The sequence below is a fragment of the Mesoplodon bidens genome (assembly GCF_964165515.1).
Source record: "Mesoplodon bidens genome assembly, chromosome: 15".
In the NCBI taxonomy this organism is placed as follows: Eukaryota; Metazoa; Chordata; class Mammalia; order Artiodactyla; family Ziphiidae; genus Mesoplodon; species Mesoplodon bidens.
Window position 1 is genome coordinate 64,618,778 of NC_138171.1, and position 15,515 is coordinate 64,634,292.

The 15,515-nt window shown below is 56.2% G+C and overlaps 2 protein-coding genes across 2 annotated transcripts; both read right to left on the reverse strand.

The window, feature by feature from the left end:
- Window positions 1-417: 417 nt before the first annotated feature.
- Window positions 418-4,728, reverse strand: ELOB (elongin B). The gene is made up of 4 exons (XM_081257676.1): window positions 4,667-4,728; window positions 4,411-4,545; window positions 3,011-3,116; window positions 418-578 (listed from the first exon to the last, which is right to left on the reverse strand). Exons 1-4 carry the CDS (start codon window positions 4,667-4,669, stop codon window positions 466-468), a joined length of 357 nt encoding a protein of 118 aa, XP_081113802.1. The 5' UTR covers window positions 4,670-4,728; the 3' UTR covers window positions 418-465.
- A 5,850-nt stretch (window positions 4,729-10,578) lies between these two features.
- PRSS33 (serine protease 33) lies at window positions 10,579-15,463 on the reverse strand (the record flags this gene model as incomplete). The annotated part of the gene is given in 10 exon segments (XM_081255177.1): window positions 10,579-10,737; window positions 10,959-11,128; window positions 11,320-11,338; window positions 11,342-11,410; window positions 11,414-11,588; window positions 11,816-11,904; window positions 11,908-11,943; window positions 11,945-11,979; window positions 12,418-12,521; window positions 15,384-15,463. Coding segments are annotated over 10 exon segments (936 nt in total).
- Window positions 15,464-15,515: the final 52 nt, after the last annotated feature.

Below are 15,515 nucleotides of genomic sequence, written 5' to 3' on the forward strand. Positions count from 1 at the left end.
GAGGAGCTGCCCTTACTCTGTGGCTGCATCCCCCTTGCAAGGGGCATACCTTGGAGGAGCCTCATGGGGTGGCTCTAGGCTGTGGATCCCCCCCAAAACCCACTCTCAAACCAACATGCTCATTCCAGCTGGGAGCCAGCATGCTCATGCTAGGAGGGGGCCGGCCACTCTGAAGAAACAAAGCCTCTAAATCTTTTGTCCCCAGGCTGAGCAGAAGGCTGGCCTGGGGGCCCTGGGTTCCTCTCCCCATTACGGCTTTTTGAGGGGTAGGCTGGGCTGGGGGTTGGTAGCTGGACTCAGAGAGCTTGGGATGCAGCAGGCTGGCCTGGAAGAGGCTGAGGGTGGGCCGAGGTGGGGCGCACCAGTGAGGTGATGCCTGAGTCAGGAGAAGGTGTGTAGAAAGAGGCAGCAACCAGGTGGACACCCAAATCTTTTATTGGGGGGGTAGGGCGGTTGGGGGGCCTCTCACTGCACAGCTTGTTCATTGGCGCTGCTTCCTGAGTCCTGTGGCTTCATCACATCCGGCAGCTCAGGTGGGCTGGAGAAGGGCTCGATGCGCAGGGCCTCAAAGGCCTCATCTGGTGGGGAGGGGGTGGCCACTGCAAAGTGAGTCTCCCACCCTTAGAGAACCAACCTGACCCTGCTCCCCTCCCCCAGCCTGGCCATGCTAGGGCCCTTTTCCTCACCCTCTGCATCCCTCAGCCTCTGGGATTGCATCCACCTACAATCTCCCCCATCGCCTTGTTCCCTTCATACCTCCTCTTGCTTCTCATCATACTTTGAATAAAATCTCATCGTGTCACTATGTCTCTCCACATGTCTCCTTGTGGTCCCCATGTTCCCAGGTCAACCTCTTTCTTGCCTCAAGGTCTCTGCATTTGCCACTCCCTAGCTTGACACTTAGAATGGCTGTCTGCCCTGTACAACCACCCACTGTACATGCCCAATGCCCTGTGCATTGCCCTGGGAACATTTAACCGCTAGTGCGAATGCCCTGTTTTTCTCTTGACCAGCTGCTTTCCTACTAGAACAGCAGCCTCAGGAAGATTTTCCCTGTCTCATTCCTGCTGTTACTACAGCACAGATCAAATGAACACAACTTTTTCTTCTACGTGGGAAACTTCTCTCCACCTGACTCATCTCAACCAAGTAGGCTCCCCAGGGGAAGTCAGTCACGTCTGAAAAGTTTTAACTTTGGGGGTTGAGGGGCTGCAACTGGCCTCTAGTGGGGAGAGGCCATCTTTCGTAAAAGCCAGAGATGCTAAACATCCTGCAATGCACAAGACAACCTCACCCAGAATCATCCAGCCCCAAATGTCAACAGCGGTGAGGTGAAGACACATGGCCCAGGTTAATAACGAATTCATCTTCCAAGTCACAAATCTGAGTGACAATTTTTGCCTTCATCACCTCTCCCCATTCTTTGGAAATAAACTCTGGAAGATGCTATTTAACACCAGACACTATCATATCTCCCTAACTAAGCAAACCACTTTGGGGGTGGGGAGAGACTCGTCTCTCTGCACAAGGAAACAACTACCCACCCATAAGTGCGTCTTTGCAAGTGGAAGCAGACGGACTACAGTCCACACCACAGCCCCTATTAAAACAGCAATGACACACCTGAGGTGATGCCACCAAGGGTCCACAATCTATGCCATAAGTGGGGGTCATGGGGAAAAACATCACCTCACTGTGCTGTGATTTTTTTCACCTGCAAGATGGTTGAGTAGCTGCAAGTCTACAGCATGCCTTTGTTCAAATTAGAGGAAGAGATACTTTTTCTGGAAGAATGCAGCCTGGCCCTGGCTTAGGAAGAACAGATGTGCTTTCAGCCCTCCCTTAACTGCCTCAGGGAACAGCCTTGTATAGTACCCACCCTGTACAAAGTCTGCACCAGCCCCTCACCTGTCTCACTGTCACTGTGAGAGTTGAGGGAACCCACACAAAGGCCTGTAAGACTGCCTGTTCCTGAGCACTTGCAGGGCCTGGGGTGCACGGGGGCTCACACTGCCTTGCTGTGAGGCTGGTCCCAGTGTCATACTCCTTTATGGAGACAAACTCCAGGCTGGGAGGGGTGGGGCGTGAAGTAGCTGCCCGAAGACACAGCTGCTGAGGCCTCACATAGTTTATCCTTATGAAACTGAGAAGTGCAGCTAAGGCTATATGCTCCCTCCTGGGCCCTTGCTACATTTTCTTACAAGAAGCTAGAAAAATAACTCCCTGTAGCTTCATCCAGATTTACCCAGTCATTCACACAGCCCCTGGGTCTGTCTACAGCTGTGAAAACACCCTATAACCCCTGTTTAAATTTCCAGAGACAAAGGATAAAATTTAAATCCTTTTCTTGGCAAAAGGAGCAACATAAACCACCCCCACCCCTCAGGTTTCTAAACTTTGGTCAGGGTGGAATATGGTTAAGGAGAGTACAGGCTTTGGGGCAAGAAAGGGCTGAACCCGATCTAACCTCCCCAGGCTTAGTTTACTCATCCTTAAAATGATCACAATACAACTCTGGCCTGTACAGAGATGCTGGGGGAGTAAGCGATGTACCACGGAGACACTGGCTGGCATGGTGCCCAGCTCAGACAAGGTCCTGGCAGCCTGCATCTGAACTGTGGCCTCCCACATGACTGCCAGCAAGCCTCGGCGTCCATGTCTCCCAAATGGGGATGGCAGTGCTTACCCCTCAGGGCTATCAAGAGGATTAGACGGGACAACAGAAATAAAATGCAGAGTGCAGGGCCAGGTGCACAGTGAGTTCTCTGTAAATGTAAGCTGGTACTGTGACTAAGAATCTTTGAATCCTTCATGAAATGGGCTTCAGTTTCTACAAGTATCTCATGTGCTTCTCATTGTTTTTAATGGGGAAGCAAACACACTATTATAGGATATTGCCTGCATTTGGTGAACTGGGAGGCATGGTCCAGGAGGCTTGGAGGAACAACTGCAGGCTCCCTGACCAACCCCCTTTCTTTGGCCATTTCCACCCTGTCGCTGCCCCTCTCACCTGCCCTGAAGGCTAGCCCCACAGTGGCTGGGGCCTGAGGCCGTGCTGTCTGGCTGGTGAAGCCACACTCGCCCAATGTCTTTCCGTCGTCCAGAAGCTGGTCGTCCTGAGGAGAGAGGCAGGCAGGGTCTCAGAAGAGGCCCCAGGAGGGGCAAGTCCCAAAGACTTCTCTGGTCAGCAACTACACTGAAAGTCAGAAGATGGAAAAGAAACAGCCCCAAGTAGGGCCCAGAACCACCCGAGTATATCAAACAGTTTCCAGGACTACACCCAAGACTTTCCAAATCAGAACCTCCCAGGGTAGGGTAGGGATCTGGAATCTACACCCCTGCAACTCCAGGTGAATCTAATTTCAAGTGTCAGTGACCCCATCTGGCCACAGGCAGACCTGGTTGAATCCCAGCTCTACCACCTTGCACAAGGTGGCTGATCTTTTTGATATGAAGTTTCCTTATCTGTAAAATGGGAGTTATTGGAATTCCCAACTCATAGGGCAGCCAGAGGCTTCAATGAGCAAAGGACACACAGAAAGCACAGAGCACAGCAAGTGAAACAAGCTCAGGCAGTAGGAAGGGTCCTTATTACAGAAGCCCCAGCAGGTAACAAGAAGAAAAGGCCTTTAGAGACAAAGTGGGTGAAGGCTCAGCCTGGAGCAAAAGATCAGTTTCCCAGTTTCCACCCAGAATCAGATCAAGGAACTTAGGTGAGGGGCCTCACGTGCCAGAAACTTGAAATGAGGGGCCAACAAACAGAACTCCCCAATGAAAACCCCAAATCCCACGACATCCTTGCTGGATAACTGCAATTGGTTTGTAAGGGGGAAAGGGGCGGGGGCTTTTGGAACATCAGCAGTAAGTTGGGGAGTAATAAACAGTTGTTGGGTGAAGAACTGGTGGGACCTGACTCATCTCAACACCCTCCATTTCTCCATTTTTTTGTATTAAGGCGTGTCTGGGGCGGGGGGCGTGTGAGAGGCCTGCACACGATTGAGCATCGGGGTTCAAATCCTGACTCTGCCAACAACCTTGGCCTCGTTAAGTGGCCACCTCCGAGCCTCAGTTTCCTTAACCGCAGAGCAGGGAAGTCAAGGGCCAGCACGTCGCGGGTGGGACCGCTGTAGGGATCAGATGTGACGCTGACCCTCGGCGCTCAGCATAGGGCCTGGCGCGCGACTTTCAAGCCATCCGAACGGAGACCCCCGGTGTAGCGAGCACTATCGGGGCTTCATCTCCCCGAGTTCGAGCAACGGCCCCACGCGGGAGAGTTCCGGCCCGCGGCAGCCGGTCGCTGATGTTTACATCAACGACGGGGCCGCCTTGCGCCCACGGCCAGGCTCGGGCGGCGGTTCCGAGCAGCACGCTCCCCCAGCCCCCGGCCGCCCGGAACCGACGGGACCGCACCTTGTACAGCCGCTGCTCATCCGGCGGCCGCTTGAGGATGCCCTCGACGATGCGCTTTAGCTCGAACACAGTGCTCGACTCCTTGGCGTCCGTGAAGATGGTGGTCTTGTGGCGCCGGATCATGAGGAACACGTCCTGGGGGCGGCGGGCCGGGGTGAGCGCGGAGCCCGGGCCCCCCCGCACGGCCCACCGCCCTCGCCGCCCCCGGCCCCGGCCCCGGCCCCGGCCAAGCGCCCCTCCCCCAGCGCCCGCTCACCATCGCGGCGGCTGCCTCTCCCCCTCGACGCGCCGGCGCGGCCGCGCTCCGCCCCGTTCCCGGCAGCCCGCGCGCTGGCCCCAGCGTGCCCCGCGCCCCGCGGCCCCGCCCCATGGCCGCCATTTTAAGTAATCCGCAAAGGGGGCGCTACGGCGGAGCCTCCGACTGCGGACTGGGCGCCGTGGCGCGGGGCGGGGCCGGTTGGCGGAGTGGCGGAGGTAGTGGGAGGCCGACAGGGACCGAGCATGGGAGGGACGCAGGGCGCGGTGGCGCCATCTTGGGTGTGGCAAACCGAGTTCCCCATGTTGATGCAGCTTAGGGGACTCTCGTCCTTCTTGTGGGGAATGTCAGGGACTAACTTCGCAAGCCTAGGGTGCCTCACAGCCTAATGAGAGTGAATGAATGATATGTCTCGGTCATCAGGGCGGCAGGACATTCACATCTCAGCGAGACCTGGGCTGCCAGGTTTGGGAGTGTGACTCATGATTATGGGGCTTCCTGGCATCTCTTTTGAGGAGATGTTAAATTCTGGATCTTTCGGCCGCCGTATCAGGAAACAGCCCCATGTCCCTGCTCTAGCCTTGGTTGTAAGGATTATTTAAACCAGTTTACCGAGGCTTTAGGGCCTGTAAGGATCCTTGGAAGCTGCTTTTGGGGTTAGGGAGTATGTAAGCAGTTCTTTGCAGGAAACCGCCCTCAGCAGGAAGCCCCTTTTCTTGTCACTTTAGCAAAGCTATATTGTAACTAACTTTTTTTGGGGGTTGGGGGGGCATACTGCTCACCACGTGGAACTTTAATTCCCCTGACTAGGGATCCAATCCCCTGCCCCCCTGCGTTGGAAGGTGGATTCTTAACCACTGGCCCACCAGGGAAGTCCCTGTAACTAACTTTTAAACCAGGCACTGCCCCCCACCCACCCCATGTTCTACCCATCTCTGGCCCAAGCACACCTTTCAGATCTTTTAATTACACAATACCTTGCCAAACTAGTTGGTTCTTTAGAGAAGTGAGCAAGTATTTAACAGATGACCAGTTCTCTTCCCTAGCTTTCCCTTCAGTAACCTGAACAAACTGTGTGACCAAACTGTGTGAACAAGGTAACATCTAGAGGAAGAGCCCAAGAAGTTGACGAGCCTGCATTCAGTGGAGGGATGGCAATAATTCTGACCCACTATCTCAAAAATTAACTGAGATTATTTCCCTTCTGCCCTTTAAAAGTTTCATGGCCGAGCACAATCTGTGGAGGTGGTTTTTGGGGGACGCTGAGTCCACCATCTCCCCAGATTGTTGGCATTCTGATTAAGAGCACCTTTCCTTTCCCACCAACATTTGTGAGTATGCAATTGATTGTGAGCAGCAAGCAGCAGGACCCCCATTTGATAACAAGGCCTGGCAAACATCCTCGGAAGAAGCAGCATGCATGGCCAAAGTTGGTGTTCACGCTTCCCAGGAGGAGGGTGCCCTGGGCAACTGCCCGCCTTTCTGCCCAGGTCCACTCAGGCTCCAGAAGGGCCTATGGACTTGGTTTCCCTCTCTGGCTGCCCTTCGTACCTAGTGACAGCCTAGGCCTCCCTCCTTGGTAGTTGGATGCTCTCCTGTGTTGCCCCAAATTGCAGTTATACTAGAGCAAGAGAAGGAGGCTTTTCTTTCAAGCTCTCCCAGGGAGAGGGAGAACCTCAGCTGAGTCATTGCTGGCATGTGCCAGAGAAGGCATGCCGTGGCACCCAATGAGAGATGAACCAGTGGTGACCCTGGATGCTGAACAGCTCAGCAGTTGTTGAGGCCACAATTTGAGGATTCTTTGGAGTGGGTGGAATCTGAAGATGCTGCTGCCTTGGCCCTGAATCAAGCTGGTGGCTAGCCACGCAGGCTCTGGGCTCAGACCTGCTGGGATTCATATCCTTGCTCTGGCACTGAGTGTGCAGCCTTGGGCAGTTAACCTCACCAAGGCCCAGTTTCCCTCTCTCAGAGATTGGAGAATAACTGTTTGTAAAGTTTGAGGAGCCTTGCTGTAAGCAGATAGGGTGGTGGTGGGGGTCCCTGGAGAGAGAACCCAGGATGGTTTTGACAGAAGAGAAGCCATTTCTGGCCTAAGCCACTTTGTGATCTAAGCCTGGCCTCATTGCAAGCCCTTTTATGAATATGCATGTACCCTTAGCCTAAAATTCCCCCAGTTTTGCTGTTCGGGGAGACACTGCTTTGGGAAAGATCCCTGGTGTTCTCTTCACTTGCTGCAAGTAATAATAAATCCTTCCTTCTCCCGATCTTTGTCTTGGTTGTGTCTTTTTGCTTGGCACTCACCAAGAGGCAAACCCAGTTTGCAGGTAACATCACCAAGAGTTAGCACTCAGTAGATGTTTCCTAAACTATAGCTATAGTTATCACTTTTGACTTCTGGCCTCTGGCTCCTCAGGAGTCCTCTGAAGTCCCTTTCCTTCCTGGGACTCCTCCACACCTGTGCCTCAAGGCAGCCCTTTCCCTCAGATGGGATCTCTGTGCACCACATTGTGCTATGGTGGGTGGGTCGGTTGCAGGAGGTAACTGCAGTCCTCGTGTCAGTGAGTACAGTGACACCTCCTGCAGTGGGAATGGGGTCAGGAGAAGTTTGAGGGAGGAGCAGGGGCTGAGCCCCCAGCCCCCCAGTTCTGTGGTCTAGCTGGGTGCAGGCCCTCCTTCCTGGGGGCCATGACAGACAAAATGGGAGTCTCAAGATGGTGGGTGAGCCAGCTGGCCAGCTGCTCTTGCTTCTCTGCACAGGAAGTCCTCCTGGGCCCTTTCTGCCCCTGTGGCCTCAACCACCCAGCGCTCACAATAGAGACCCTCCCTGGCCTCCAAACTAAGCCTGTAGGGTATCAGCCTGGTGGGCCTTCTCCTTTGGTCTACTTAAACTTTTTAAAGTGTTGATTAATAAACAGTAATTGTCAATCATCACTCGTTACTAGTGTGCCTCTAGTTGGGTCATACAACTGGTTTCATTTCTATGAGAGAAGTGACAATTCAGTGTGGAATTAGAGTCAGTCGCCCAGATTCAAATCTGGTTCCACCTCTTGGCCGCTGTGGGTCTTAGGGCATATTACCTAGCCTTTCTGGGCCTGTTTCCCCACTCGTGAAATGGGAACACCTCTCGGGTATTCAGAGATCAGCTGAGAGCCCACCAGTGTGCCTGGCACAGTCTGCGTGCTCACTGGGCAGAACTGAGTCATTTTGACTCTCCCAACAGCCATGATAGGGTTGGTGTTACCAGTTCAGATTGTAGATGGGGAAACTGAGGTTGAGTCAGTACTCCTGGGAGAGGCTGGGCCATCTGGGTGCAGCTCTACCAACTGGAGCAGGTGGGCAGCTAGAGAATGCTTGCTTGGACAGGAGCCTGACGTCCTGTCCCCGGTGGGTTCTGAGGACTATCCTCGCCGCCCCAGGGGCTCCCTCCTGGCAGGTCAGGCAGCCGTTGTGAGGCCAGGGGCAGGATGCTACTGATGCAGGGCCGGGTCCATACCCCGCCCCAGCTCCAGGCCCAAAGACCTTGCTGACAGGCGGGATGCAGCAGCACAGGGTGCCGTGCCACTGAGCCTGCTGGACAGAGAAGAGCTGTAGCTTGTCCAGCTCTGTGAGGCTGCCACAACAGGAACGAGCAGAGAGGAGGTGGGCCTGGAGGCCACACTGTTGGAGTGGGAGGAAGTGGAGAGAACCAAGGCGGTAATACCCTCTTTACCACCCCCAGCTGCCTCCAGAATCAGACCACCTGGGTTCAAATCCCAGTCTACCGTCTACCAGCTGTATGCCTTTGGGTCTGTTTTCCCATCTGACAAATGGGGAAACCCCCCTCACAGAGTGTCTAGTGAGAATCTCACGAGATGGTGCAGTAGAGCTCTGCACCGTGTCTGGTGAGGGTTTAACAAGGAGCAGCGGATTTCTGCTCATTCCCTTCCGTGGGCAGCCCACCCCCTCCACTTCTAGGACACCCCTGCTTAGCTCTCACCTTACGCTTCAGAAACACTTGGCTCTGGGACTTCTCTGGTGGTCCAGCAGTTAAGACTCCACACTCCCAATGCAGAGGGCCCGGGTTCAATCCCCGGTCAGGGAACTAGATCCTGCATGCTGCAACTAAAGATCCCGTATGCTGCAAAGAATATCCCGTGAGCCTTAACTAAGAACCAGCGCAGCCAAAGAAAGAAAGAAAAGAAACACTGGGCTCTGAAGGGGAACCATTACTCTAATCACGGCAGGTCCAAGACTGAGGCATCCTGGCTTTCAGTCCGTGGCTTGTTCTGGTCTCAGTACATTGGGAGGCATCTTGAGGAAGTTCTCTGGGCTGGCCCCCGGCTGAGGGCGGGATGGAAGGATGGCCAGCATCACCCAGCAGGGGCAGCGAGGGTCCCACCGCAGATGTGCCCACAGCCTTTTGCCTGGCCTGCCATAGCCATGCCCTGTTCTGGGTACCCTGGTCCCCAGTGACCCCACCAGGGGCAGCCAGTAGACGGCCCTCAGCCTAGGGCAGACAGCAGCCCGGAGCTCCCTCACTGCCCAGTCCACAGCCCCACCCTCCCAGCCTGGCTTGGCCCAGCAGTGACCACGTGCTGCAGCCACTATTTCCCCTGGGAGGAAAGAAGGGAGGGAGACGAGGCTCAGGCCTGTGTGGCAGCAGCTGCACTTGGTCCTGCCCAGCCAGGCTGCCCCTTCGGTGATAGCCTCCCCTGTCCCTCCTTCACCACTGCCCCGTCAGCTCCAAAGGGGGGCTTCGGAGTTTCCAGGTTTTGTTCCGGTTCTTGTTCTTTCTGCTGTTCTAGAAACTGAGCTCTGTCTATAGGGATGGATGATCCTTGGCCTGGGGATGAGGAGACGGCAGAGAGGGGATAGGACACCAGGTCCCAGCACATGAGGGTGGTCAGGGAGCTGGAAGGGCCTAGGCCGGTCTCCAGATGCAGGTGGGGGAAGGGGGCGGTCCTGGGCCTGGGGGCCTGGCCAAGGCTAGGACACAGCCTCAGACTCATCCAGGGAATGGATGGGGGCAGTGGCAGCAAAAACAAGGATATCAGAAGCTATGGACAGGCCTATCTGGGGGCTCCTGTCTCCTCTTGGCAGAGGGCATGATGTCAGGTGCCCCAAACTCCTAAGACCTTAGAATTCATGGGAAGGCCAGGCCTGGTGGCTGGCCATCTGCCTCCTGGGGCACTTTCACTGCAGTGGGGCAAAATCTATATGAGTTTCCTATTGCTGTGTAGCAGATGACTACAAACATAGCAGCTTAAACACTAATTTATTAAATCACAACTCTGCGGGTGGGCTAAACTGGGTTCTCTGCTTAGGATCTCACCGGGCTGAAATCAAGGGCTTGGCCTGTCAGGGCTCTCATCTGGAGGCTGGAAGAGTTGGCTTCCAAGCTTGTTCAGGTTATCAGCCAAATTCGGTTCTTTGCAGTTGTAGTGCTGAGGTGTCCCTTTCCCTGCTGGCTGTCAGACAGGGGCTTTCTTCAGCTCCTTGCCATGTGGCCCCTCCATCTTCAAAGCTAGCAATGGACAGTCATTTCCTTGGCGTTGAATCCCACTCATATTTGAGTTTCTCTGACTTCTTCCAGAAAAGAAGGGCACACAGACCAGACCTAGCACTGACTCACTTGCCTGTCTTTGGGTGCTCTAACTGGAGCTCAGGGGGTTAAATATGAGCAGGAAGGGAAGGGAGTGTGAGACCCCGGGATACTCGGGAGGCTCCTGGAGGAGGGTTGGCAGCTTGGGTTTGGTGAGCCCCAAGGAGGAGGCAGGGGAAAGACAGATGAATGGATGGGTGGATGGCCCCTTAACTTTATTAGGCCTCTAAGCCCTAAGTCAGAAGGGGCAGGGTGGGGGCATGTGTAGATCCCCACACAGACCAGGCAGCTGAGGGACCCCAGAGTCTGGCTTCAGGTCAGTTTCACTGCATCAGAGGCTGAGGCGAGCCTGAATCCAAGGGCTGTATGTGGCCACACTGGTATAGACACCTGGACGGTTGGGCAGGGCACAGCCCTTGCCCCAGCTCACCACACCCACTAGGACCCAGCGCCCAGACCTCATGCAGGTCAGGGGTCCTCCAGAGTCACACTGCAGGAGAAAGAAGAGCTTAGGTCCCAGCCCTCCAGGGACTTTGGGTCCCAGGGCTGCAGTCCCCCAGGTGGTGCCTCTGGGTTGTGTGCATGGTGTGCCTGGTGGTGGTCCAGGACACTGAGCCCTGGAGGTGGTACCTCTTAGGTCCTGGGTTCTAAGGAGGTAGGGTGCTGGCCATAGGAGCATGGACTCCAGAGTTTCCAGGCAGCTTCTCACACCTGGCAGGCATCCTTCTGGCCCTCGACATAGCCGGTGCACAGGTTCCCTGGCAGCACGATGTGCTCGGCACGAGAAACATTGGTGCCCGTGTGGTAGAGGAGGTCACAGGTGCGAGTATCCAGCAGTGGCACCTGTACTCCCTGCAGAGGTCGCCACTCTGGGAGTGGCACTGGAGAAGAAGGGGGACTTCTAAGAGCTGGGAGACAGTGAGGTGGAAAAACTGTGAGGATGTTTGGGTCCCTGGAGGTCACGCTGGGTCCTGGATTGGGGCAGTGAGGGGCTGGGATTCCTGGTCAGAGAGAGGTGGAGAGAGATCGTCTGTCCCACCCCAATGCCCCAGTGCCCCGCCCTCTGCCTCACCTCCTGAGTGGAGGCTGCCCTAGCCAGTGACCCAGCATGGTGTGCCTGGTGGTGGGCAAGGCCCAGGCTCAGGCAGGCAGATGGGCTGGACTCATGTGCTCAAGGGCACTGGGCGGCAAAGCTGCAGCAACGCCAGGTCTCCTCGGGCCCTGTCCTCTGAGTAGTCCGGGGGCAGCAGCACCCTCCGCATGGGCACCAAGAGAACATGGGGCGAGGCGGGACCCAGGTGCAGTGCCCCGAGGCGTACGCGGTACTCAGATGGCAGCGCCCTCCGCCCTCCGGCATGACAGCGGTGGGTCTAGTTAAAGCAGATCCTTCTCCACCCCCAGTAGGGCCCCCGTCCCCGCCACCCTCTCACTCAGAGCCTGGGGACCATGCTTCCGCCAAGTGGAGCGCCCCCTTCCGTGGGTCTTGCTCCACCCGCCCCTGCCCCCCTCGACGTTGAGCCCTCAGAGTAGGGGAATGCTCCTTGTCCAAGCCTGGGCTGCCTACTCACCTCAGGAAGCAGTGTGCTGCCATCAGCACCCACTGGGGGGCGGTAAGCGAGCCCACACACACATGTGCCCCGCGGTGCTGGATGCTCGCCTACCTCGGCCACTCTCCGTCCTGGGTGTCTCGGCCCCCCCACGATGAGACTTGACACGTGAGGCTGCCCGCAGGCTGTGAGAGGACAAGGGGAACTCAAGGGCGAGCAGAGGAGCGGGGAACTGGGAGGAGGATGGGGGCAGGGAGACACAGGGCTAAGGTTGCGGGTGGGGGCGGGGGTTGGCACACTGGAGGAGGAAGCAGGGAAGGGACTGGATTATGGGTTTGGTGTCAGATAACAGGGTGAGGGGAGGGAGGTCAGAGATTAGGAATGAGGGTGCCCTCTGGTTGGAGCCTGCAGAGAGAGGAGGACGATCTAGCCCCCCCAGAGGCCCTTTTGTCTTCCTTTAGACCCTGGTTGGTCCCAGACCTAGCCCTGTGGCCCAGGCTCTATGCCCTATGCCCAGGCCCCAGAGACCACCCCTGCCCCCCACCCGCTGTGAGATTTGGCCACCTTAGGTCTCCATACAAGCCCTGGAGCCCAGCCCCTCCCCCATCTTGTATTTCTATTGCCTGACAGCTGCTCCTGCGTGCCCCCCACCCCTAGACCCCGCAGCCCCTGGATTCTGTTCTCACTCTTGCAGCTGGTGTCCTTGCTAACTGGGCTGGGGGATGACCTGGGGGCTTAAAGACCCAGGAGGGGGTGGGGACCTGGCCAGGAGGTAATTAAGGAGTTCAGGGCCGGGCTGTGGCTTCATCAGCCCAGCCTTGAACAAAGATGCTTTGAACAGTGCTTTTGAGGTGGCAGGAAAGGGACACCTGGGTTTCTCAAAGGAAACCTGGCTTGGGCCGAGGTGCACAGAACTGGGGGCGGGAGCCTGTGCCCAGCCAGGCACGGCGGGGTGGCGATGTGGGGTGGGGATGAACGGGGGCGGGGGTTGTTTCGGACAGGCCATGAAGCTCCAGAGGCTCCTTGGCCGCTCATCTCTGAACCTGATCCTACCTCCTGGCTCCTTGCAGTGCTCAGTCCCTGGGGCTTCTGAGCGGCATTGTTCTGTCCAGAAATCCTGGCCGGGACAGCCTCATACAGAGCCCAGGCTCCAGGCCTTGCATAGCTCCCCCCCCCAGCCCCAGCTCTGCACAGTTTTTTTTGTGGGGGGAGGGTAATGAATGTCTTATGAATATCTTGTTTAAACCTGGCAGCTCTCCTCGCTTAACCCTAGAGGCAGGAGCAGACTTGACCTTGGGAAACAGTCTCCTCTTCAATTTGGGGTGGCCAGGACAGCAAGGCTGCCGGTCTCGGGTGAGGCTGGGAGATGCTAGGGACAGGGCTCAGTTGGCGGGCTGGGCCTGGACTGTGCCCACCTCCCAGAAGGCTCTGGAACCTCCTTCTACCAAGTCAGCCAGCAGCCCTCCACTTGGTTCTTCCTCCTGGGGGCCTCCCTGCCCAGCACACCTCCTCTGCCACGTCACAGTGGGAGTTGATGTGCGATAGAGGAGGTTTGATTTGTTTGTCCTCCCTCCATGAGGCAGGGTCTGGGTCTCTGTCCCTGTCTTAGCTCAGGCTGCCAGAACAGAACACCACAGACTGGGGGCCTTAAACACAGCTTATTTCTCACCATTCTGGAGGCTGGAAGTCCAAGAACAAGGAACTGGCAAGATGGGTTTCCCTCTGAGGCCTCTTCTCTCGGCTTGTAGGTGGCTGGCATGTCACTGTGTGATCACACGGACTCCTCTTTATGTCTGCTGGGCATGGGGGTGGTGCTGGTGTCTGTTTTTAGAAGAAGGACATTAATCTTATCGGATCAGAGCCCACCCTTATGACTTCATTTAACCTTAATTACTTCCACAAACAGTCACATTGGGGGTTAAGGCTTCAACATATAAATTTTGGAGAGGACACAGACATTCAGTGCATACCAGTCCCCCATGGCCTGAACAGTGCCTAGCACAGAGTGGGCACTGAGTATTTGGAAGTGAAAGGGGCCAGCAGGGCAACATGCTGGGAGTGAGGGTGAAGGATTTGAACGGGGGGACCCAGAGGCGAACCAGCCCCAGCCCCAGCCCCTCCACTCGAAGTGAGGGAGGGCAGCCTCAGGCCTGACCTCTGCTGTCCACGCTCTAGGAGCAGGCTCAAGCCCACGCTCAAGGACTCTGGAGTCAGCTTGTGGAACGCCCTCCCTCCAGCCCTGAGACGTTGGGAGAGCTTCCTCTTCTGTAAAACCCGCCTCCCAGGTGGTTGTGAAGATTAAGTGGGTTAGCCCACGCAGAGCTTGGAATAGTGCCTGGCTGATGTAAATGCTATAGAAGTGCCACAAGAATAAAAGAAGCACCTTCCCCAAGGCTCCTGACCTTTCGTTACCCTGGATTCAGCTGCCATTAGAGGGCTTGGCAGGAATGGAGCCAGGTGGGCAGTGTTCCCCTTGGTGCAGAGTTGGGGCAGCTGGAGAGGCAGGTGGGAGCAAGAGTGACCAGGGACCCTGGGAACACACATCTATCTCTGGGGATATGGGCCAAACCTTGAGAGGGGAGTTCACTGGAAGGCGGGATGGAAGGAGCTGCGTGTCTGCCTGTTGCAATTTAGGTGAGGCGGGAAGCCTGGAGGACAGACACCTGGGTGCAGGGACCAGGAAACAAATTCCCACTGAGAAACTGGTTTATGGTGGGAGGATCTGGAACTGATTGAATATTGGACAATCAAACCTGAGAGGAGTAGGAAAGGAACCTCTTTTCAGGGGCTCACCCCAACCCAGCCCCTGTCTCAGATTGAGAAACTGAGGCACAGACCCCTGCTGGGCCCACATGCCCTTCAGTCCCACCCTTGAGTCACACTGCAGAAATGGCCCCTCGACAAATGTCATCTACTTGCCCTTCTCACAACTATCCTTCTCAGGGCCACAGCTGAGTCATCCCCACCTTTTTCTGGTGCTGGACCTGTCCCCACTCCCAGGGGAGGGCAAATGACCCAAACGGGGGCATCAGCCCACCATGTCCTCCAGGTCACAGTGATTGATCAAGAGGTGACACATGACCCCAGACCAGCCAATCAGAATCCTTCCCTGGATTTTTACCCTGGAGGAAGGAGAGAGGACCCCTTGGGGCCCAGGCAGGGGGCAGCCACAGCTGCAGCCACTGGTGAGGACTCTCAGCTGGCCTGAGAGCCTGCAACCTTCCAGGCTGAGTAAGAGTGTCCTGTGGAGCTGGAGCTCCTCATTCCAGTCATCCTCGCCCTTGGTGGGCTGTCCTTTACCCTTCTAAAGCAACTCTCCTTCACTCATGCTGGTACTAGGGGATTCTTTTGCTTACAACCAAAGTCTTTAAATGCCAAAGATGAAGACAAAATAACAGTTCAATAAAGGTGGAGGGGAGGTGCGCCCTGAGCTGGCTGCCCTGTCAGTGTGTTTCAGTATGGCGGTGCCCAGCCCACCATCTGCAGCACAGAACTCATCTCTGACGAGTGCCCAGCCCTGCCCTTGGCCAGATCCCAGGGGCACCCTGTAGACCTGGCAGCAGGAGGAGGTGGGAGGGGGTGGCCTTACCAGGATCCAGGTGGTGTGCTCACTGATGTCCCAGCAGAAGCTGGGCCCTTTGGGACGGCCACAGCCAGACCCCACACCATGCTGACCCAACAACCAGGGGTCATCCAAAGCAGCCTGAAGGGGGACAAAGGT